This window comes from Aethina tumida, chromosome 4 (genome assembly GCF_024364675.1).
Source record: "Aethina tumida isolate Nest 87 chromosome 4, icAetTumi1.1, whole genome shotgun sequence".
Lineage (NCBI taxonomy): Eukaryota > Metazoa > Arthropoda > Insecta > Coleoptera > Nitidulidae > Aethina > Aethina tumida.
In genome coordinates, this window is record NC_065438.1 from 26,979,912 (window position 1) to 27,006,777 (window position 26,866).

The 26,866-nt window shown below is 25.6% G+C and overlaps 1 protein-coding gene across 1 annotated transcript in view; it reads right to left on the bottom strand.

Annotated features, from left to right (window-relative positions):
- LOC109596415 (trissin receptor-like) overlaps window positions 1–26,866 on the bottom strand; it is a 165,957-nt gene that overhangs the window by 69,248 nt on the left and 69,843 nt on the right. The window contains exons 3-4 of the mRNA XM_049966622.1: window positions 26,592–26,736; window positions 15,597–15,756 (exon numbers count right to left, since the gene is read on the bottom strand). Of these exons, the coding sequence (XP_049822579.1) occupies window positions 15,597–15,756; window positions 26,592–26,736 (305 nt within the window). The remainder of the gene's footprint in view (window positions 1–15,596; window positions 15,757–26,591; window positions 26,737–26,866) is intronic.

A 26,866-nucleotide genomic window follows, 5' to 3' on the forward strand; every position in this document is an offset into this window, starting at 1 on the left:
AATTAATTTATTTAGGTAATAATGCAAGATAAAATAACAAATAAAGCAAATAAAGGATTAATCATAAAGTTTCAAGAAGAACCACTTGGAAATGAGCATCTGCAAACGACATCAGGAAATACATTGGTATTACAGCAGACACAAACTGACATCACTAAATTTGCTTAACCGGACAAGATATATGTGATGTAGTATCCTGCCAACTTTTTACAATTATTCTGAAGAACTTTACAGACGATGTGATAGAATAAATCTGGAGCTCCTTACCCTTTGGAGGCGTAGCGATATAAACTCCTGCAAATATTTGTTCACTTTTTTAGAGTAAACTCTTTCTATATTAACGAAAAAGCCGCTCTTGTAAAAATATACTTTTTTTATTCGTTTATAATTAGATATTAATACAAACAACAATTTTCTAGAAGAAAACGGGTTGCTGGTAAGTTTGCTTGTTAGCGAGACCTAGTTTGTCAAAAAATGTTCAAGTTTTAGTTTAATTTGAACAAAATTTCAATTTTTTTTGTCATTAAAATTTAGCTCGTTATACGTTATTTAAGTTGGGATACATAAATCTTTTAATTAGCAAAAACGATAAAAAATGTATTTAAATTTCGTACATAAATCCCATGACGTGGATAGATATATGAGTTTGGTCAGATATGTTTTATCGTTGCACAACACATCGCTCACTGCCAGCAATGATGCAACAAATCAAAATTGATTGTTTAATAGTGTGCAAAAAAACCGAAAAGTTTAAAACAATATTTACTACTTTTGTTTAATGTATTGTATGTATATACTGAATGGGTTTAGTTAAAAGAGTCCTACAAAAAAAGTGGGAGAATTTTATTTATAATAATATTTATATAATTCTGATAATACTGTGTTCAAATATATTACTGAAATAAAAAAAATATGATCAGCGTAATCTTTTTGAAATATTAAGTCCTTTCCAGATAAAAACGTAAAAATTAAATTTTCAAATATAAAAGAATCAACTCAAATCACTAAAAAAAGAAATCTGTAGCATTTTTAAAATTGACAAACATTTTAATTATTAATTAATATTGGCAAAAGTACGACCCATCGTATAAAATATTCCAATCTATAAAAGCCAAAATTTTCATTCAAAGCAGATGATATAAAAGTGCTTTTTTCTCTATCAAAAATTATCTCTCTGAATCCGTCAATTTGAAATAAATGATACAAAACATCAAAAACAATAATTATACTATTTTCCAATTTAATATAGTAGATATTTCATAAAAGGTTTTAATTCAAATGTCACTCAGATTAATTTTATTGTGAGTGTAATTGATATTTTCTTTATAAATATATTTCTAACATAATAATTGATTTAGCCTTTATCATTTGAAATAAACAATTTTTGTTAATGTGATGAAAGAAAAATGTGGATACTGAATTTAAAATAAAAACAGGGATCAAAAGTTTTTAATCTTATTATGTTATAATTACTATATCAGCATTATATAGGAATAATTTATAATGTTACATAAAGTGCTTTAAAAATTACAAATTATTCAGATTTACTACTTTTGAGATTGTTTTCTTCGTCAGTGTTATATTAATTTTATTACAAACATAGCATATTGTCTTATGTTAACCATACCATGAGTATAATTTTTTCAAAATATTGTCCAGATATGTTATATAAATGTAATTATCCATTATCAAAATATTTTATATTAATTATTATATCACATAGACATAGATTATAGACACTTGTAAATAGTACAGGACAGAAAATTATTGGTTAAATGAATCATTTCATGTGTTTCATATTATGAGAGAGATAATAAAACCATTTGCTAACGATAATTTACCAAATACATGGATTTTTATTCATAATAATGCTTCAAAGCATGCGTCCAAAGATCATAATTAATTAAAAGATATATCATGTGGAGATTATCGATTGACCACCGCAAAATCCAGATAGAAATCCGATTGAAAACCTGCAATGACAGTTTCGATTAAAATACCAAAAACCATCAAATTTAGATTTTTGTCGTTTATAGATTAAATAATTTATTTTGTTAAAAGAGACATTTATTGCTTAGAATGTTTTGTTTTTGCGAAATATACTCTTATTTTTAAATTTATTTGTTTTACTTAGATTATAAATTTGATGACAAATACGATACGGGAAAAAACTATAATACTCGTATGATATGAATACAATTTTTAAATACCAACATAATATTTTATAATTAAGTAAAATTTCTTTTAAAATTTATGAGAAGTAGGACAACAAGTAATGCTATTATATGAATTAAACAGTAATAACTCTAACTATAAAAGAGTCGTATGCATTAATATTCGATTCTAAATCATAATGTGAACATAACAATTTTCTTAATTTGTCAAAAATTAATCCTGTTAGTATATTGCAATAATACATCTGAAAATATTTATTTATTTTTTTCACATTTAAACATTTATGCTCAAATAATACACAGATGAGTCCTTTTACACTGATAATCGTATAATGTAAACTAGAAGTAATCGACTAATATACTTTAATCCTAAAGGCATTGGCATCTCTAGTCAAAGGACTTTAAATCTTGATGGTAAGATTCACCATGTTTATCGTTATCAGGTTTTCGGCAAAATAAAATAATATAAAAGTTTGTCAGTATTACTAAAGCCAGGATATAGGCAATATATGTTTACTACTTGAAAGCTATCTATAAATCACATGCACCATCATCATCAAGTAGATAATCTTGATGAGTATATAAATTCTTCCATTGCCGCCTCTATATATTTGTTCATTTTCGTGAAATCCTGAGCAGTGACGGAGAAGGAAATCTGTCAGATTGTAACATAAGTTTCGTGAGCAATGTAACATATCAAAAGTATTTGTAAGACAATATTAATAGTTTGTAGAGTGATTTGATGGTTTTCTCGACAACGTTCGGATTGCAGATTGCAAGAATTTTCTGTTTACTGCAGTCTAGTTCGTTAATATACTTCAAGATTCTCTCGCTCCAGGATTTATTTTTAACGAGGTTACCAAACTTTGGATGTATTGGAATTGTTCGATTTTACCGCTTTTGCGATTGGTGCGATTCATTAATTTTAAGACAATTTTATGACAACCACGAGCACAAAGTTGTTTTAGTTTAACCAGTAATAAGGAATAATGATAGTTCAATATGTTTTTTTTTTTCAAAATTTTGTGTAGGTTTATTAAAAAACTGTAAAGGTTGAAGGATTAAAATTTAAAGTAATGTAAGAAGTAGACTGTTAGTTATATTAGTTATGCTTCCGAAACTATAATTGTTGAAATGTGTGTTCTAATATATTTCCACATTTTAGTACCCGTAATTAAAAATTATTCATTTATTTTATCGTACCATATTAGGTATTTAATAAAATTAATGTAGCGCGAATTTTCACTTATACTTTATAATTATAACTATGTTGTTGGGTCAACATTCAGGATGAACGACATATCATTGATCTAATGATCTGTGTCGAAAATTTCCAAATTTATGTGGAGCAAAAATTAAAGAAGTTATTTTCATTTGACCACTAATCTGATGAAATGAACGATGAGGAAATTGAAACAACAATGGATACTTCTGAATCAGAAATTTGGTTGGCGTTCAAAAATATTATAAATGATTTTTTGGTAAATAATAAGCATTACAGGATAAATATAAATATTGGGATGATAAGAGTATTAATTCTAGATTTATATTTTCTAGATTTGTATTTCGATTTTTTTCCAGGAAATGTTGATGACTTCAGAACAGGGAGAACGATTCCATTAAAACATTAAAACTATCCAAACAAGATACCAAGGCTGATGGAATGTAAATATGAAGGCAAATTACTGTTGGTCATTGAAACGCGATAGTCCTGATCAAATCCATAAAAAATACGCCCGTATTTTTTTTTTAAAAAGGCAAAAGATTAATTAATTTGATTGTATTGTTTGTAATTGATATTGTTTTATAAATATATAAATAAATATATTTCTAACATAATAATTAATTTAACTTTTATAATTTGAAATACAAAATTTTGTTAAAAAATTAGATGTGATAAAAAAAATATGGATATTTATGAATTTAAGTCACTAAAAATGAACAATAATTATCATTAAAATAGAAAGAACGTTCAAAAGTTCTTAACCTATCAAACTGTGTTATAAAAATTATACCATATAATTGACTACTATAAATACTTTAAAAACTACTAATTATTTACTTTTAGTCTAAGTTTGTAATTGGTTGTTTTAGTTTAATAGAACAACAAAGTACAACGACATCGTATACTTGATACATGAATATGTGAATACACATATATGAATTTTCATAATTTCGTGACTGTGTTAAATATCAGTATAACTTATCTTTGATTAAAGATAAAAATGTAAAGTAATGTAATAGATAATGAAACAGACTCTTGGTTATATTAGTGATGAAAGTATTTTGGAAATGTATGCACGTAGGAATATTTTGTAGATTTTAGGCTCTTTAATATGACCATAAAAATGCTTTAAAAACAACACATTATTCAGTTTTACTGTTTTTTCGTATATGGTCTCTTTCATAATTTTAGAATAAATAATTATACCATGAATATTGCATAGTTGTTTTAATTAGGACAGCAATAAGAAACAAAAACATACTTTCAGAATAAATTAAGCTAAAGATTCAAAATGTGATGTAATATAACTAATAAATAGAGTGTGGACACTAGTAATGACGCTGAAATTATGTTTGCTGAAATCTTAGACATTGCCTCTTTTTGAAGTGGATAATTTGAATTTCTTAGATTAAATATAATTAAAAATACTTTAAACATATATTATTGTATTTGACCAGTAAAATATTTTGAATGTTTGCAGCTCTAGGTGGTTAGTAGTTTAAATTTAATTTACTTTTTATATGTTACTACTCAAATATATTTTTTTCGAAAAATCTATATTTTGAATTTTTTTATTTTTTTTTACTACCCGCCTCTGAAATATAGGTCGAAAAATGCAAAAATATGACATTGCAAATCAAGTGTCTATTATTTGAAATCGGGAAGGGTGCAAAAATATATCTGAAAACAATTGTTTTCAAATGTCGTATTTTCATATATGTCAAAAATAGTACAAATATTAGAGTTATTTCGTGGTTATCTTTACCAATTGTTTTGGAATAATTTTCGCTCATAATTAGTATAAGTATAGTATAATTTTTCTAATATTGTTGCAAAATAAGATTTGTGCCATATTGACACATTATTCCATAGACTACTTAATTAAAAAAATAAATTCGTTAGAATAATATAATTTTTATTTTTTCCATAGAATTATGAGTATGCATATTTTTTATATAATATTGTACCGTAATACCCATTTTAGGAGATGTAATTATATTTGTTATAAAAAATTTTAATAACAAATTTATTTTATTTTATAGGTTTTGGTTGTAAGCCAATAACCTGATATTTTGTCTAAAAGTATACATTTTTATACTTAACAATTGATAAAAAGTTTGATAAAATCAACCAAAAAATACAAATTTTAAGAGGTTAGAGAACTCATTCTTTCACTAAAAAGTATGCCAAGGAGAGTTGAAATTGTTTGTAGAACAAAGAGGTCCAAACTAATATTTATTGGAAAAATGTTTGTTTTGTTAATTTTTAAAGGATTTTAGGTGATATTACCTTTATTACTTATTTAAAGATTTGTTGTTGATGTTGATAATATATTTGTTGCATTACAATCCCAATAGTAATCTAATTTTTGAAGGGTACAATGTACAATGTGCACACGCTTTTGTATAATAAATGGAAAATCATTTAGTTATGAGGATTTTAAAATTTTACTAACTACTTAAAAATTATATGTCATATTTCAAAAATAGGAGTTTTATTGCAGTCTAGTGTCATTTAAAACAATTTTGCCAGACTGGCACAAGTTTTAAAAGCTTTATATTTTTATCCCCAGTATTTCAGCAAAACATATGATATTAATTATAATTATAATACCACGCAGGAATAATTTGTAGACTTTAGACACTTTTAATATGACCATAAAAATGCTTTAAAAACCATTAATTACAAGAGACAAATACGGGTACAATACATTAAACATTCTACTTATTTAATTGGGGCCCGAACATGTAATCAAAACAACTCTCAATGTATGTTTAATTCAAATCTTTTTGTCGCAAAAACAAACCACATTTCTGGAGTTTTCTATGTTTTTGCTTAATAAAGATAATCATGACATAAAAGTTATTACAGTTGGACCCACAATAATTTTAGTGGACTTTTTGCTTCGAACAAATTGATAAAGCCCCTTAGAAGCTGAAAAAGGTGTTTTGTTAAGGCTGCTTACAGTCTGGCTGTGTTGGATAGGCACCTAAAAAAATTATATTAGCCGTGCAGATTTGTATTTTGGACTAACCGGCTTTCTTTCGGTGACAACCTAATTAAAGCATGGAACTGAACAATAAAACAAAGGAATTCTGTTTATTTAAGGGTTTTTAAGTAGGTGTGCTATATAAATAACGAGTGTCCGTAATTACATGTGGTGCATAAAGAAAAGGGACATGAAAAAGAATATTTTTTAAAATATGGTTCTACTTAAAAGATCCGTTTCAATGCAGAGGTAAAATACTACAGATTATTTATCTGCTCCAGTAACTTTTTTGGGCCAGCAACGGAATTGTGACTTGTATGAGACACATAATTATATACGTTGTGTAAAAGAAACGGCGGTTCTTTAATGTGTATATGTAAAAGCATAAAACTACAAAGGGGATATTTTTAAAATATATTTGTGCTTAAAAGATACGTTCTAGGAAAAATATAAAATATTGCAGATTCCTTATCTGCCCCAGTAACTTTTTTGGGTCAACAATGAAATTATGACTTGTATGAGATTCGGATGGAAGACTTCTGGCAAAGATTCAGTTAAAATGCAACATTTACTTTTCAGCTCGCTCGCGAAAATTTACAATAAATGTTAGTCTCTTCTGAAAATATTGGAAATATGCAGTTTGTATACTGTTGTATTCCTATAACAATGTAATTTAATTTTGATTCATTTAATTGATTAAGAAGAAATTTAACTCTTGAAACAATGATTAAGAAAACGAATGTTATTTCAAAGAAACGATAATTATTGCACGATTTAAAACAACATAAATATTATGGAATTAGAAAGAAGTGTCATTCTCATTAAAACTTCCAGAAGATTAAACTTAACTTCTTATTACTTTACGATAAGATCTTAATTTAACCAAAAATGAAGTGATATTACACTTTGTTTCTAATTAAGTTCTTGTAGTAATTACAGCTGTGGTTATTCAATTTTTACACCTTATTTAAAAATAATTCACTTATTTTAAAGGATTTCGTTTAGAGGAAAATTAAATTGAATTTATTTTTAATAGAATAGAACACTGAAAATATAATTAAATAATTTATTTAAAATATTTATTTTTCAAAAAATTGTTTATATATATATATATATATATATATATATATATATATATATATATATGTATATGTATATATGTATAAGTACGTCAATTCATAAATCACATACACATCTGTCTAATGTTTGTTCTGTGAACAATTTGGGTCACTTATCTAAACAATGTATGTATTAAACAAAACATAATATATGGAAATATAAATATTTAACACAGATTATTTCAATTTTATTATTCGAGTGAAAATAAAGTAATTATTATTATTAAACCATTACAAGTTTACTAAATGTAATTTCTGCAAATAAAAATATTTTAAATAAGTTGAACACATTTTCTGTTTTATTTTTATTTATAAAATTATTTTTTTTGCGTAGAATAGTCCAAGAAATTCTACAAATTTACAAAACTATGAATTGAATTATTATAATTTTATTAAATATAATTTCTGGGATTACAAATATTTTAAACAAACTAATCATATTTTTAGAATAATATAAAAAATAAATTAGAATTTGGAAAATTTTAGAATTCTATTGAGAATAAATGAGCTATTTCCTAAAACGTAATAAAATCGACAAGTATTTTTAATACGGAATTTTGAATAATGATCCAGATGAAACAATTTTACGATGTGTAAAGAATCAATTAATTTGCTCCCACACATAACCCTACAAAAATGTAAATTGAATTATTCTTTATTAAATTATTATAATTTTGCTAAACGTAATATCAAGATATTCCAAGAAATATAATTATTTTAAGCAAAGAAATCGTATTTTCAGTGTACCTCATAAACCTACGAAAAAGTAAACTGAATTATTTTTATAAAGCCATTATAATTTTACTTTATTCTGTTGAGCATATTAATTTTTTTTATAATAAAACAAGAACCTCTATAAAATTGTTGAAAATAGAAAATATATATGAAACTTATTTGATCTTACTGATGTTTAAAATTTTTGTTCAATAAACGACTCAATTTTAAGTTGCATATTAAAAATCAAATTAGTTTTATTAACATAATTATTAATATATTTTGTAGGTTAATGGAAATATAAATATTTGAAACAAAATCACATTTTCAATTTTATTATCCTATTGAAAATAAATTATTTTTTCTTATAATGAAACAAGAATTTCTACAAATGTTTGGAAAATAGAAAATAGAAAACACGTATTAAGCTTATTTGATCTTTCCAATTATTAACATTTTTGTTTAATTATACATAAACAAACAAAAATGTGAAATGAAGTATTTTTATAAAACTATTATAATTTTAATAAATATATTTTATGAAAATATAAATATTTGAAACAAATTAAGGACATTTTCAATTTTATTATTCTATTGAAAATAAATTATTATAATAAAACAAAAAATTTTATAAAAAATTTATAAATAGAAAATAGTAAATACATACTAAGTTTATTTTGATCCTTCTTAAGGATACCAATTTTGTTTAATTATCTAAATGACTTAATTTTAAAATGTGTATCAGTTAATGTTCTTGTCCACATAATCCTAAAAAATGTAAATTGAATATTTTTATAAAACCGTTATAATTTTACTAAACATATTTGATGGAAATATTTGAAGTAAATCACATTTTCAATTTTATCATTCTGAGGAGAATAAATGATTATTTTCTGATAATAACACAAGAATTGATACAAAAATTTTGAAAATACAAAATGGTAAACACATAGTAAACTTCATCTTTTTACAAATATTTTGGATATGCATATTTTTATACAATTATTAAAATGTCAATTTTACATTGTGTATATGTATCATTTAATTTGGTTACACACATACATACAAACCTACAAATGTGAATTGAATTATTTTATATAAAACCATTATAATTTTATTTAATTTTGTTGAAAATATGTTAATTATGTAAATATTTTTTACATTAAAATAATGTTTTCTTCAAAAATTTTTGAATTAGAAAAAGTGAACACATATCATGTTCATGTTTAACATTTATGTTCAATTATCTAAACTATTCATAAGTTTAAAAACGGAACTGTGAATATAAATATTTTCTACAAACTAATTATATTTTCAAATTTAGAATTCTATTGAGAATACATTAATTATTTCTGAGAACACAACAAGAATTTCTAAAAAAATTTCGAAATGAAAATATTAATTAACACATATCAAGATTATTTGATTTTTATCTTGTTTAATATTTTTGTCTCAGTATCTAAATAACACTGCATCTGTATCATTCAATTTCCTTTGTAACATACATCTATAAAGAAAACTAAATTGAATTAATTTCTGGGATATACATATTAAACAAATTAATCATATTTTACTGAGAATACATTAATTATTGATTTCTAATTTGATGACTTATCATCTTCCTTAGAAATAGGAAAAAATCACCTAGCTCTAGATAAGTTCCATCCTTGATTGGCACGACTAGTATAATTCTTTTCTGTTACAACTATTACAATAATTTTATTTATAATTACACTGTAGATTCGTCTAAATTATATAATAATTAATTTTAACGACCCATTAATTTTTAATGAGTCAATTTTAATGGTCAACCTAGTGATTGATATTGTATATTAAAAGCTTACAAATAATTTTGCATTATAATTTGCTACTGCACAATTACTGATAATGATCATTAGCTAATATTAAAACGTTGATTTCATATTATAAAACTGAGATGCATCACATTCAATAGGATGTTTATGCAATTAATTCAGTTATCCATTAATCTGATTAATCGTTCGGAATTAATCACATTATTCCGGAACCAGAGAATAAATTTTCCTTTACAGCGCCACTTATAATATGCGATTGGACCAGATGGGAAAGAATCCGTTTCCCAATTTACAATCATTAATCTCGGCTATTTGCCAGCATTTGACCTGAAAAAACCGCAATGACACCGAGATAAATTAAAGTGGCGTCCTGTACAAAAATAAGCTTTTATTGCAATCTGATTTATTTTGGAAATAGAATGAAATGTGTCCAAGGATTTATAGGATTTATGTGAAAACTAAAATATAAAACGATTTTTATGTTGATATAAAAATCTTATCTGTACTTCCCAGTATTTTTTTTTGAGTTATTAATTAAGAGGAAAATACATTTTTGACATGATTTCATATTTTCTCATAGGTAAAAAACGGTTACAAAATTGATAAGAAAATATTTAGTTTATTATTCAATTGCTAATTGAAGTTCTTACCAATTTTTCAATTTTTACATTTCACTAAGTTTAGTCTAGTCTAGTTAGACGTGCATACCGACGATAAAATCATTATCGATGGTTAAAATTGGATTTCCGCGTGATTCATAAAATCTGACTGACATTCACATTCGCCCACAATTGAAAAATGTCATTGGTGGAAGGAAACAACCATTTTCAGAGCTCCATCGACCAATCAACTATGAAATTCATTGCGATCGGATTACATGGAGAGTGGAGCCGGATGGAAGTACATATTAAATTGTTACGATCACGGCCGGATTAAAACACCATTTTGGAGCGGGATATTTTGGACAACCGTAAATTTATAAACCGTTGTACGATAATTATTTGCCGTTTGTCACACACACAATCATTTTTATAAAGCTCTAGTAACTCCAAAAACAATAAAATGTAGGTGCATAAATTCATTTACAAACTTGTGTGCTCTGCGTTGCATCTGAATATGCTTTTAACCTCATTTATGTTCAGTTGCTTTCAGCTTTTATTAAATGTTTCGTTTACATTGTTTTATTAATTCCGTAAATCATTTTAATTTTACTTTGCCTTTTATATTTAGAATAAATTTAAGTATACGTAATTTAAATAAATTATTTGAATTATTAAATAAAAATACACAAATATTATAATAATTAATATATAATTATTATAATATTAATATTATTCAATAGAATAATCAAATTGAGAATGCTAGTTTATTTAAAATATTCTAAGAAATTACATTTATTAAAATTATGACAGTTTAATAAAAATATTTAATTTTTTGTAGTATTTATATTATGTTGAGGAAAAAGAAATCCATTATTGCTATGTGAACTTCAAGACATTATATGTTATATTTTTATGTTTCGGATTGGGTCAATTTGCATCGTTTTGTTCTATAATTTGTTGTCATTTTAAAGGTATTGGTGAGAAACTCTAATAATTCATTTACACCATCTTCTTTTTATGCCAATTCCTCAACATAAAGATGGCTTTGCAATACAATAAAAAGATGATAATCGTTTGGTGTCAGCCAGGTTCAGACTATATGGTGGATGCATCCCAACTTCCTAACCAATTCCCGGAGTCGCTAGAGACCTGTGTGACCTGACGTTGTCTTGATGGAATGCAACAACTTTTCCGTTGTCGTTTCTCGTCAACGGGCAGCTCCAAACAATCCAGTTGTTGATAGTAAAGATTCAAATTTAATTTTTGGATAAGACCATAGGTGAAATCAATTCATAATAAATGATTCCTTTCCAGTTCCACCAAATATATATAAAACCTTCCTGACCGTTACCCCTGCTTTGACCACCGTTTGAGGTGTTTGACCGTACGATCGTTTTCGCACAATGTTGTCGTATGTGAAAATGGTTTAGATCTTTAGTTCCTGGGTGATACTACTATTACTAAAATGCCTGCCCACTTGCATTATTTTTATGATTTCGTCGACATTGTAGACAACGGGCCTGTCTGTGCGAGGAGTATCTTTAACATCAAAAATACCTGAACGGAATAGACAAAACCAAAATTGCACGTAATTATCTGTTACAATAAAATAAATAAAATGCATTTTCACCTTTATCAAAGAGAAACTGTAAAATGTACCGAATTTTGTCTTTGTTGACTCCTATTTTTAACATCCTGTAACTCATAGTTGAATGAACCAAACAAAAAACAGCAAAGAATTTTTTAGTGCTAATTGTCACCATGACAACGAGCATAAATCTGAAATTATTTGATAGATAATTTTTCATTTTTAAAATTCTTGTTTCTTGTTTTATTATAATAAACAATTACTTTATTCTGAAAAATAAAATTGCAAATGTGATTTTAAAATATTTATAATTAATTATTTTATATACTTAATAAATTAAAATTAAATAAATATATAAATATATTTAAACAGTAGGCACTAGTAGTTTTTACTAACGTGTCTAATTTTAATTTTTTAAACAATATGGTTCTGCGTTTGTTAAATATCCTACAAGAACAAAACTAAGCTAAAGTAAAATGTAAACATGGTGGTAGTACAATTGTGCTAAATCATTGAAAAATTTAATGTTGCTTACCTCAATTCAGAAAAATGTATATATTTTGTAGAATAATTATAAGAATAACAGTGGTAAATTAATATTTTTTTAACAATTTAACATAATTAATAAAGTTGCTATAATAATGACCACTACTATATATTACCTAAGTTTGGAACATTTGGATAATTGAACAAAATATTAAGCATGATAAAGATCGAATAGGCTTCTTACAAGTTTACTATTTTTTATTTTCCAATTTGTATAGTAATGTTAGCTTTGTTGTAGAAAATAATTAGTTAAATCTAATATAATTCTAAAATTGTTGAGATTAGTTGTGTATTTTAATAAAAATAAGTAAATTTACCTTATATGTATCTGTAAAATTGGTTCCTAGGCACCTTTAAAAAAATGATTTTCAAAGATGAGCTCTTAATCTTTGTTGGGAAGGTCGTCCTCATCTCAGTTTTCCATTTTTTCTTCAGTTCCATATGTCATTACTTGATAGAACAGAAAAAATTAATGCTTTACTAAAAGGTATCTTACAATTTTTTCATAACTGTTGCCTTTTAAAAAATATCGAAGGTCAAAGTTTCAAGAATTTGACAAAAAATTTTTTTACTTCTAAATTTACTCGTACGTAGATAAATAAATATTATAAAATGTTCAACATATATTTTTGTAGGAAATTAAATGCTCTACAAAAAAGATCTTCTGTGGTTAAGTGACTACTCTAAATATTTTCAAGATATTCGCATTTGAATTCCAATGAATACTGATTTTAATAGTTCTTTAATAACTATTTTTAATTTATACATTTTAGTAATAAATTTAGAAAATATTCATAAACATTTGAGTTCAGTTTGATAGAATAACAGTTTCTAAGTTATGTCTTATTTTTTGTTTCGGAATATATTTCTCTCCAATCAATATTTTAACAATATTTTCTTTTCATAATTTTGATCTTATCGAATTCTTTTTTTACACAAAATTTATAATTGAATATTTTTATTTGGTGTTATCCTGTGTCTTCATGTATATAATTATAACCAAATAATTAACAGCTGAATTTTAATATATTTACTGTTATTTCTTTTTTATTGATATATTTAATGATATTTTTTAAATAATAAACTTTATTTTTTATGAAATAGATTATCAATTTTCTCAAAGTTGATGTCTTAAATGGATAAATTTAAATTATTTATTAAAAAAGCTATTAAAATCAGTACGGTGAATCGAATGCGAATCTTCTATTTGGTTAGAGTAATCCATTAACTACAAGAGACTTATGTTACGCATTTTATAACATTTATTTATTTATGAGTTATAAAATATAGAAGTAAAAAAGAAATGCTTTAACTTTGACCTCCGATATCTTTTAAAGGTAAGTGTTATAAAAAAATTATAAGATATTTTTTTGTAGAGCGTTCAATTTTCTACAAATAATGTATTTTCTGTACGATAAAGTAATGTCGAGATATGGATTATATTATAAGAAACTGAAGAAAAAATGGAAAACTGAGGTGAGGAGAACCCTCCTATCAAAATTAAGAGCTCATCTTTGATGAGCATTTTTTAATAGTGGTTAAGAACTAATCTAGTGTCGAAATTGTCGATTAGACAATTATGTCATTTGAATAACTGAACAAAATTGTTAAGCATAATAAAGATAAAATTGTAGCATATGTTTGATTTCTTCTTTATCACTATTTCTATTGAAATTCTTGTTTTATTACGAAAATAAGTAATTTATTCTAAATAAATTAATATTCTCAAATATTTCTAATATCACCAAATTTCTTGTGAAATAAATAAAACAAAATTAATCAAAATTAAAAAAGAAAGAATATTTACTGCAACATTTTTCAAATCAGTACCTGGTGAACCCTTCGGCTCTTTGAGCAGTTCCATCTTATATTACTGGTCAAAATGAAACATTAAAAATATTTTTAAATCTATTTAGTCTAGGAAATTCAAATTATCCACTTCAAAATTGAATTATTAAAACTACCCATTTTAAAATAACACTCAAATGTAAGTTGCCAGGAAACGGACGATGTATGACGTGCTTTTAAATGTACATTTAAATCCACTTTTATTTTGTTACTCACAGTTTGACATTATGTGCACCTACCTATAAATCAAATATTTCAACATGCAAAGTACGATTTTATGTATCTTCCAGTTTAAAGTCCAGCATATTTGTTCGCCTATATTTACTAAATTCACCGAGATCATGCATACACGGTACATATTTGTTTTACATAAATCATCTTTAAAATGGAGTTTTGTGTTATAACTGTGATCCTGTGTTAGAGAAGTATAAATTATGTGGCAAATATATAAAGTAAAGAACTCACATTTTCCCTACCTTTGAATATAAATAAAAGGCACCAAATAATCCCAAAATAATTTATAGGATTGTAAGGTCTACTCATAAATATATAGTTGTATAACACAGGAGCGGATACGTGGGAAGTAAAACAATAAATTTAATTCGACGATAAAGTTTTCTCTCCTATTTTTTATTGCTTATGAAATGGATTTTTGAGACCATTTATTTTCTCAAAGGTCTGATGAGAATTTAATTTACAAATGCAAAGTTCTACTAGAAGGATCTGAAGCCTAATAAATTGAAATTTAATGTTGTCATTGTATCATTATTTCAATTTCTAATTATACTAGAAGGATCTGAAGTTTAATACATTGAAATTTATTGTTGTCATTGCATCATTATTTCAATTTCTTTGTAATCATAAAAAAACGTGTAAGCCGTTGTACCTAATTCAATAAAAAACTTTGTGACCATTATAAAAAAAGTCTCAGTGCTAACAGATGCAAATCACAGCCTAAATCAAGTTAAACGAGCTTACCCTTAATCTTGTGGGTGTTAGTATCTGCTTGCAGGTTATGGGATAAAGGATGGCGAAAAACCGTTCCTTGCAGATAACCACGAGGATGTATATGCTAGCCGTGTTGCTCAGTGATTGAATGAACATGTACATTTTGCAGAGGAACTCGCCCAGAATCCAGCTGGAAAAAGAGAAGTGGAATTTATTGCTAATCGTAATTTTATTTATTATCTACGAAGTAATTTAATGTAGATTAACTGACATTTTTACGTGATAAAAAATCTCCCTAATTTATCAAAGTCATTTTATTTTAGGGTAATTTGTTTGTTGTGAATGATTTAAAAAATAAATACTGAGAAACGTAGTCTGAAATTATCTGTTTCTTTCAATTTGCATTTATAAAAATTATTATGATAAATATTATTGTTTATAATAATTTACTATTATAAATAAATTAATATTGTTAATACTGCATAATAAAATATTTGTGGAACTGGAAAAAAATGATTCTAATAAGTATTGTAAACGAAATGTCCAAAATAAACATTCTTAAAACAAATAAAAACTAGTGATAAATTAATTAATATTTTCCGATAGAAGTTTATTATTTTATTAAAATTATGCCCTAAAAAATTGCTTAAGTATAAGAAATTAAAGTGACACCTTTTTAGATAACTATTTAATATACAGGGTGTTTCATAACTTGTCTGAAATTTTTTAACCAGAGATTCACTTCTAAATAATAGAAATCTAATAGGAGTCCAACAGAAAATGAGATAAAAAATGTTAAAGTTTGTAATAAAGTCTACTTTTGTTTACTTCTTAATATTTTCAATTGTAACCGAAACAATTTGTATCTGGTTCTTTATTGTTTCAACCGAAGTATGCCGCAAGGAAGTACAAAATATCGTGAATTGCGTGAACGGATCACACCGGCTGCCTATAATCTTTGTCTCCGGGAATAGCAGCAAAGAGGAACGTTGAAACTAGTGCGACGAAATTGGATAAGACGGGTCCAAGTTTGCTTGGAGGTCAAAGGAGAAAGCTTTTGTAGAGTAAGGTTTGTTAAAAACTTTAACATTTTTTATCTCGTTTTCTGTTGGACTGAATTATTTTAAGAAATCGACTTCTTATTTATAAGTATTTATCTGGTTAAAAAAATTGTAAGGTATAAGTTATGAAACACTCTGTATAACAAATTATTAAAATTCAATTTAAAAGCTAACCAATTAAACAAAAAAATTAATTTTCAAAAATTATAATTATTAATTTAAATTTATATATTTTAAAATTCAAATTTAAAACATTAAAGTTTTAAAAAAAGAAACTATTAGTAATTTAAAATTATATATTTAAGTTTATAAAACTTAAAATTAATTAAAAAGTTAATAGTAAAAAAATAAAATTGACCAGTTAAATTAAAATAATAATAGTAATGAAATCAAATTAATGATGATGATTTATAAAAATTAAAAATTTAGCTATAAAATTAAAATGAATAATTATAAATTTAAATGTATAAAATTAAAAAATAAGCAACTAAAGTTACGCAACGTTAATTTAAATATATAAAATTATAAAAAATTGGTTATTATAAAATAATAAAATAAATGTGCATAGATGGAAAGACAAATGTTTAATAGAGTTCTGTTTAGGAATATTAATTTCAAATAAAAATATTCGATGTGTACATTGTCATTTTATTAATGTTGAATTTCCAAAACTATAATTAAATTAATTGGCATAATTTTATATCTATAGAGGTAACACACATACACATATCTCATGTCGTGTGTCATAGATATTAACCTTAAATAAAGTTACACCGTTATATTATTATTACTAAAATAATAAAATAAATACAGTAAATGTCCAAAATCCAATCTAATTTATTGGTGTATTTTACATCGCATAAAAGGTACATATAGAAAGCTGAGTTTATAATTTATGTGTCATAAATAATAACATTCGAGTAAAGTTAGGTCATTATAATGTAACAAATATAGATCAGAAACAATTACGTTTTTAAGCTGTCACCCGTTATTTTTGCTAGTTAGAAGTGATTTTGATCTCAGACAAAATGTGTGTATAATAATTATACAATAATTTGATTAATGTTAAATAAATATGATTAAAAGTTGTACCTTGTCATTGATGTCAATATTCATTGAATAATGAAATAAAGTTTTAAATATATATATATATATATATATATATATATATATATATATATATATATATATATGAATATAAAATTCACAACACATAATACATAAACATCGATCGATTTTATCACTTTGGTTCATTGGCATTTCAAGTTTCACGAAAAATAATGGACAAGAAAATCGTCGTCGAACAAACTGCCGCGTTAATTCTATCCCCCTATTGAAATCGCTTAACCTGCTAATATCCTTTGTTGGGCGCAACTGAACCAAAGACAGATATTTTTACCGATAATGGCGTCGCACACCTAATGGTTTATTGAATTTGAATAGACAAGTTTTTTTCATTTTTTTTTATTTCATTTGGCTGACGAAATAATTATTCTGAGTAAGTATTAAATTTTCTTTCGCCGTCACTGCTGTTCGTCTTGTTTTCAGTTTGCACTCAGTTTAATAATTTTTTTTTTCGTGGCATTTATAATAAATAATATTTTAAGAAAATTGATATATTATAATAAAATATGTTTACACAATATTAACAAACAAAGCAAAATATAATACTAATTTAGAAAAATAATTTTTGTTAAATAAATTTCATCAAGTTTATTTACCTTTAAAATTTACAAGGTAAGTCAGTACAAAATATTCCTAAAAAACAATATACAGATATAAATAAGAAATACATAAATAGATAACTACCGGAATAAATACAAAAACAACTAATACTAAATACAATACCAAAATATAATATGCTAAACACAATCAACCCAACCTTTACGTTAACAAATTTTTATTAACTTAGTGAAAATCAAAATTAAACATTTCCTGAATGGAGTAAAATATATTTTCAGTTAAAATGGTCTTCATATCCGTTTAAAAATCTTTGACATCATTTGCTTTATATTCTGCTGGTAGTTGGTTATACATTTTCATGCTTATATATCTATAGGACAACTGACTGGATTGTAGTCGAAGTTGTGGCAAAACCAGATTTTCCCTACGTCTTGTGTTATAATTATGTACATCTTGATGTCTTAATAAACTTTTTTAATTTTTGTATACTTAACAGAGACAATTTAACATATATTGGGCTGGTATTGTAAGTATTTTATTCTGTTTAAAATAAGATCTGCAGCTGGTTTTGCTCTTATAGCTCTTCTTTGTTGTATAATAATTTTATTTAAATTTGGTGAAGCACACCAAATAATAAGGCATGTCATTCTTGCTGTACTGTTCAGGGTAAATCCTCAAATCTGTATGGTTTCAGGACTGGACTTAAGTCTTTTGGAGAGGAAAATATTCTGGGCCTTTTCTGTATTCAGTCTTAAACCATTACTTCTATACCAATCTTTAGCCTGATATAGATTTATTTCGGATCTTTCTAAAAGCAACTCCCTTGAATAATCCTTGTTGATTAATGTTGTGTCGTCTGCATCTACACAGCATGAGTGGGATTCACTATTTAAAGCCAAGTCATTTGTGAATAAAATAAACAAGAGAGGTCCTAGAATTGATCCTTGAGGAACTCCCATGATTATTCTTTTGAGTTCTGATAAGGAATCATTCCAGGATACAATCTGTGAGTCAGATAGAACGAAATTATTTTTGACATATGTTTCCTTAATCCATAATACTCAAGCTTCTACAGCAAAATTAAATGGTTTACGCAATCAAATGCTTTGCTGAGATCTAAACAGGATAATATTGCTTCTTCTTTTTCTTCTTCTTTCTTCTTTCAGCTTCTGTTACTTTGTCCAGTAAACTCATTATTTCTGTTACAGTAGATTTATTTTGTAAAAACCCATGCTGGTGTTGATTTATAACATCTTTTGCATGTATGTATTTTAATCAAATACCTTCGATAGGACATGGAGTATAGAGATGGATCTATAGTTATTACATATGTCAACGTTATTTTTTATGTAAATTGGTATTATCTTTGCTAATTTTAATTCACTTGGAAAGATTCCTTGACTAAAACAAGCATTTATTACATCGCACAATGGAAAAATGATTTCACCTACAACTGCCTTGAGAACTTTTGAATTTAACCCATAAATATCTTTTGATTCCTTAGATTTTAGATTTTTTAGAATTTAGAATTTCTTCAAGATTATTTTGGAATAAAAACATATTTTCTTTACTTTCAAAATTTGCTTTTGTTAAGAACATTTGTGATTTTTGTATTGTACATACGTTTCCGTTGTCAAGCTCTTTCCTATATTATTAAAATAGTATATCATTTGCAGTTATAGTTCTACTTGTTTCTGTATTTTTATAGTTTTTTGTATTTGCGTTTATAATACTCCAAATTGCTTTTCTTTTGTTTTCTGATGTATTTATTTTATTTTTGCAGAATTTTTGATATGTTTGTTGGATTAATTTGTTAAAATCACTTTTTAGGTGTTTATACAGCATTTGTGATTCTTTATCTTTTTTATTCTCATTATAGTTTCGGCTGTATCCAATTTTTAATTTTAAAGTTTCCTCATTTTTCCTTATTTGTATTTTTTTGTGGGCAATTTATATTAAAGGCATTTATCCATTTATTATGGAAAAGATTAAAAGAAATTTCAGCATTTTCATTTTCAATTTCTGACCAATTTGTATTTTTTAGACTGTACCTTAATTTTTGTATCGTGTAGACATTTATAGTATGGACATACTTATATACAGGTACATAATTTATTGTATTTTTTAAGTATTTCTTGGGCTAGATGATCGGCTGTATGTAGATTTCTTATTTTACTAGTAAATGCTTATTTGAAAAATTTACAAGTACGAGGGCAGTTCCAAAGGTACTCGACCTAATAAAGAAAATGCAAAAAACCTTCGGAAACATTAGTTGTTTCTCTTCACAGTTCTCCTTTTTCTCAACAATATTGGAATGAGATCTCTCATGTTTATAACGTTCAGTATTGGTGGCTGACAAATTAATATCAATTAATATAACATTGAAATTTGACATTTGATTTAACTTTGTGACACTTGATACTTTTCACCAATAAGTCACATCAGATCCTTTTAGGGCTGCCCTCGTAAAATCGACGAAAAAAAAAATAATTTAATAAAATGTGTAATGTGTATTTAAACAAAAATTAGTTATTTTATAATCAATTTTAATTGAAAAAATGAGGAAAGAAATTTTATTTTTAGCCACACCAAGCAGTTTTGTGTAATTTTGAATAACCGTTCAACGATTTAATTAAAAGAAGCAGCCGTTATAAATTTACGAATAAGACACGCCAACTTCCATTTAAATTTAAAAAGCATCAGTTAGACCATTCTTTTTATTAATAAAAAAATTACGAAGAAGACGTAAACGGAGATGTCGGCAAATTTTTTTAAATTGAATTGTATAATTCAATTATCAGCATTAATAGGCAATTAAATGTAAATTAAGGACACTAGGTTCTAACTAATAAAAAATGATATCAAACTGAAAAATAATTTTAAAAACGATTCATTCAGCTGAACATATATCAGATTTGTTAGTTACAATTAGGCTGTTGTAATTGATAGTTTCATAGTATGGACTCAACTCCCACTGGCCACTTTCAATTAAACTATAAATTCTGGGAAACTACTTAATTTGATACCGTTAGATAATGTTGCATTAAGCGCAATTAATGCAATTAAATTTGGATTTAAACGTTTTTGGGGTAATTTAAAAATACCTTGTATCATATATTATGTCAAGGAATATATACATTATTTTTTTAATTAACCTTACAACTTTAAGTTTGCAATTCCATATTAATTAAGTAAAAGTCTCTACTAACCTTTATTCAGTAACTAGTAGTCAGTGAAATATATATAATAATGTGCTAATTATTTTTATGGAATTTCTGATACTTACAAACCACTATTCTAACATGGATAAAATCCTTCAAAATATGACTGGTGACTGGTGTCTGATTGTCAGATCATTGCTACATGGAATGTTACAATAAATAATATTCAGTAAGGAATCGTTTTACTTACTTACTTGTAATTATTAATGAGATAATTATTTTTATCAAATTTCTCATGAAGAAACCAGGAATAAATTAGTAAAATATTCAGTTAAAAGAGACTTTTACTTACAGACCACTATTCTAACATGAATAAATATCGCTGGTATTTATATATCACATCATTGTCACATAAAATGTTGCAATAAATAATCGTATGTAAAATATGGAATTGTTTTGTATTTGGAATTAATAATGAGATAATTATTTTTATAGAATTTCTCATGAAGAGGCCAAGAATAAATTTGTAAACTATTGAGAAAAAGCGAAGCTCTTACGTACAGAATATCTCCTAAAGAAACCAAGAATAAATTGCTGAAATATTGAGATAATATCGACTTAAATCTTATAAATATGCCTAGTATTTGTAGGTCAAATCATTATCATTTGAAATGATATAATAAATAAAAGTCAGTATTTTTAATATTCGTTTAATGTTTGTAATCAATAATGAATTAACAATCAACAGACGAAATTTAACATAATATAGACTTTTATATTCAGATTACTACTTTAAAAATTAATAATTTCAATTATATTATTATTTTAAAGAAAATTAATTTTATTTTATATATTCTCTTTTAAAGTAAGGAAGAAGAGTAGTTAAATCTATCTTAATGATGTCTTAATTATTTTGATCCAGAAACATGGTATTATACCACCATGTAGAGAGCTAATTTATCTTTATTAAGAAGATACGAGCATCCAGAAACCCGGAACTGTGCAATATTCTGGCCAGATTACAGAAAGGGTTAGTTTGCCGACCATTTAGATTGTGCGCAAAGAACATTACACCACTTTTTTCTGTCACAATATGAAATACGAGGAAACGACGTTTACTTCATTAAATTAATGTGCAATTTTAAAATGAAAATTCACTTCTTACATTGTTTTTATGGTTATCACGTACATACAACCAATTATTTATATCTTTAAAAGTATCATTATGTACAATGAAAATAAACTTTTTTAACATTTTGTTAATCAATATTGCATGTTTTAAATCATAAAGTTTGGTATGCAAATTACAAACATGGAATATGTTCAAATAACTTGTTAATATCTAAAATTTAAAGTTATAAATTACAATTGGCGTTTGTTTCTAGTTAATGTGCGTGACAATATTCATGATAACCTACATACATACATTAAAATCGAATCATACATAAATTGTTAATTATTTAATATACGTTGTCATATAGTCTTAATAATATAAAATAAAATTGTATGTGATAAAAAAGCTATATGTAAATATAATTTGCGACTCTCTAAATGAACTGAAATTGTATAGTTATTTGTTAAAATTACACTTTATACTTGTAAACATATTTATCATATTATTGATTTGCAACAGATAATGCTGAAACAGTCCATTATGATTAGCTAACAATAAGTTTAGACAATTGACGAGTTGCTTTTGTAGCTGTTTTACACACATCAATGTATTTTACGATTATTGGTCAATATTGTTAACAAAATTTTGTTAACAGTTTGTGTATTTCACATTCCAATATTTTGCCAGAGGGAGCACAATTTTAATTTTTTATTATTTTGTAGATGTAACATGAATAAGTTTTAAAATTATCTTTTTTTATAAGTTGGGAATATTTAGCACTAAATTTTAGTATATATGCAGTGATGGTCAGATAAATGACACACTTTATTAAATTATCGTTAAAAGAATCAAAATATTTTATATTTCATTTAAAATAAATACGCTATATTCCTTCTACAATTATTTATTTTGTACCTCAATCAAAATAATTTTTACTTAAATTATATAAATAAATAAAATAAATACTCAATGTGATTGATTTTTTTGTACAACTTTGGATGCGTCCTTCGAACAATATCGTGCATGCAATTGGTAACTTATCGTTAGCACATGATTCCATTATATCTCATGATATCTTTATATAATATATGAAACGGTCCATTTTACCAATAAGAAAAGAAATCCCGAACTATAAAGTTTTCTCTACCAGGTTTCAAAGTTTTTGCAATATTTATAGGGTTCAAACATTTATTTGAAAGACAACAAACGCCTTGTTTACATTTGATTCTATTCAAATTGATTGCTGCAAAGTGGTATTCTACAAAATTGTGGGGGATAATTAATCAATTAATAAGTAAGTGTATTGTTTCATATTTGTTAACATAATTATAAATCATTGTTCGAGAGCACCTTAAGTTGTTTAGCAATATTTAGACATTCTCATAATAAACTATAGTTAATACCGTCTTTTTCCGAAAATAAAACATCCTCCGAAAATAAGCCCCATCGTAATTTTCGGAACTTTTTGTGAAATAAGACATTCTCCGAAAATAAGCCCTATCGTGATTTTCGGAACTTTTTGTAAAATAAGACATCCCCCGAAAATGATGATATTTATCATTTAACGATAGCTATATCGCAAGACATGATAGATTCGGACTAATGATTTAACAGGAAATGGATTTGGAAGAAAATCAGAATATAATTCAGAATTTTATTTATGACGATGTTCCTGAAGAAGATAACATGACTGTAATTGAATAAATTTAAATTTCTGTATTCTGTGTAAAATAAATATTAAATAAAAATATATAGATATATTTTTATTTTTGCCCTCCACCGAAAATAAGCCCTAGCGCGTATTTTGGACCAAAAAAGAAAGTAAGTGCCACAACGTAAATAAATTTGAACATGGTTGGACCAACCAAATCAGACTACTATATGTATGATTAAGATATATCTCTGTCTTTTTTAAGGTGTGTTACAAAACGTATAAAATATCTTACAAGATGTTTAATTTTAAATTGTGTGCTATTTCAATGTCCTTCATGGATCCATTTAATTTTGTGACGAATTGCTTTGAATGATTTATAACAAAGTCACACTTTAGTTATTTAAACTGTCTGGAAGTCCAGTTGTTTTGTGATATATGCAAATGTCAGCAATTATGAGAATTTTGAAAACTATAGGAATGAGAAAGAGTGATTTTCCAGTCTTTTATACATATAATGGTTTAACTAAGTAATTTATAGAGCGTGCAAAAAAAGCTTTAAGAAGCTATAGTTTAAAATGTGACGAAAAGTTTTAATGAACGCGGGTCGGCAAATAAACGGTTTTGAAGATATCTGGATTAATTTTTGTATCAAATTGGAGAGAAATAGAACTTTCAACAATTTATTAAGCAATTTAAAATTGGACAATAAATTGGCCAACTCTGTTTCACATTAAACTAAACTTCTCGAAATTGGACAATAAATTGGCGTATGTAAAAGGGCTATTACATGCACATAGGTTTTATTTTATCATCTTCGAATTATTGTTTGTTCTTGTATTTGTAGCCAATGTACAAAATAATTAAAAAAAATTCAAAATATAAACTTTTATATAAAGTAGTTGGACAATATAAAAAAACATTTTAAAATCTTCTTTTAAAGCAATTCATTGAGACGAATTTCTTTGAGTGACTTATAACAACGTCACACTTAAAAGGCGTCATTTAAAACCGTCTGGAAGTCGCCTTTTTGCCGACGTTTTGTGAGAAATGCAAATGTAATACCAATTGCGAGAATATTTTAGGTGATAATTCGGAAAACTCTTCATGTTATTTATTCAACATAAAATTATTTTATTTATATTATTTGGATTAAACTTATTTGATGAAAATCAGCGAACTGGGTGATTCACCTAATTGATTCGTCAGAAGTTTATAGAAAAATAAAATAAACATCAGTTTTGGTTGAAGCTATATATTGAAATTATGGCTCTTAACGTAGTTTGTTTTTTTTATCGAAACACGGTAAATATATAAAATTCGGATGTATCGTTTTTCTGTGAATAGAGTTTTCAATATATCGTGTGTTTTGCAGAAAACTATCGTTAAGAGAATTAAATGACCTTTTGAATAGGTTATCACATGGCCTGTAGTGTTACTGAAGCTTTCGAGATTAGGGTGATTACCCCCAGGAAAATTTTGGATTCTTTTAACCCTTAAAGATATAGGCCATTGATTGTTTTAGGTAGAACATATTGTGTTTATACAGTGTGACTCATTTGAAAGTAGGACACCTCTGTAAAATATGTATTTTTATTCGAATTTGACTTTTTTCAATAATAGTATGAAAATATATACCAATACTGGATAATTTTTCGGACATTGAAATATTGACGAAATCATATTAGAAAATATTCTACGCCATTGGATTAAAAGCCTCCTGAAAAGAGTATATATCAAAATTCATAAACATTATATTGCAATAAATCTGAGGAAAAATTAAAAATTATATTCTTATTATGAATTTATTTTGTAATTAAATCGGCTGTGGAATATACTGTCAAAAATAACATCTTATTTTTCAACAATATTGCAATATTTTACTATATAAAATATTAATACAATTATATAAGCATATATACGTTTATCATACCGTTTTCGTAAGTTCGAAGTTACTTTTTTCAATTATTTTGGGGTAATTTCTCACATCATACCAAAATTAAATTTACACAAAGTATATATAGTAAAGTATAATTAGTATGGTGCTATTGATAAATATTCGGATTTTGTTAAAAAATAATTTAAGTTGTACTATTTTTGACAGTTTATTTCCTTGATTAAAAGAATAAGGGGATGCTTAATCCTGTGATATAGTGATTTGCTACTAAAATTTCTGCAATGCTCAAGGCTAAAAAATTACCCTGCAGATTTTGGTTTATTTTAAAAAATGTGACATTTTTCCAAAAATACATATTTTCATGCTTTCCAATTGAGAAAAAAGTAGTCAAAATTGGTTACACGGTATACATTAACAATAATAACTATACATTAACAATAAATGATTATAAAACTTACCTGTCGACTAAGTAAATTAGCAAGTTTTGATAGATACAAAATACAGCAACACTGAAGTCAGCCACTGCCAAATTAGCTAAGAAGAAATTTGTGCTGGATCTTAATCTTCTACTCATAGTTACCACCAATATGACCAAGAAATTTCCTATAACAAAAAGTAACAATTTTAGTAACAAAAAAATATTTCTTAGCAATTTTTAAATTGTGGCAACGAATTATATTAATTTATTTTTGTTTTTGTAACAATACACCTAAATTAGAAATATTTAAAAAAT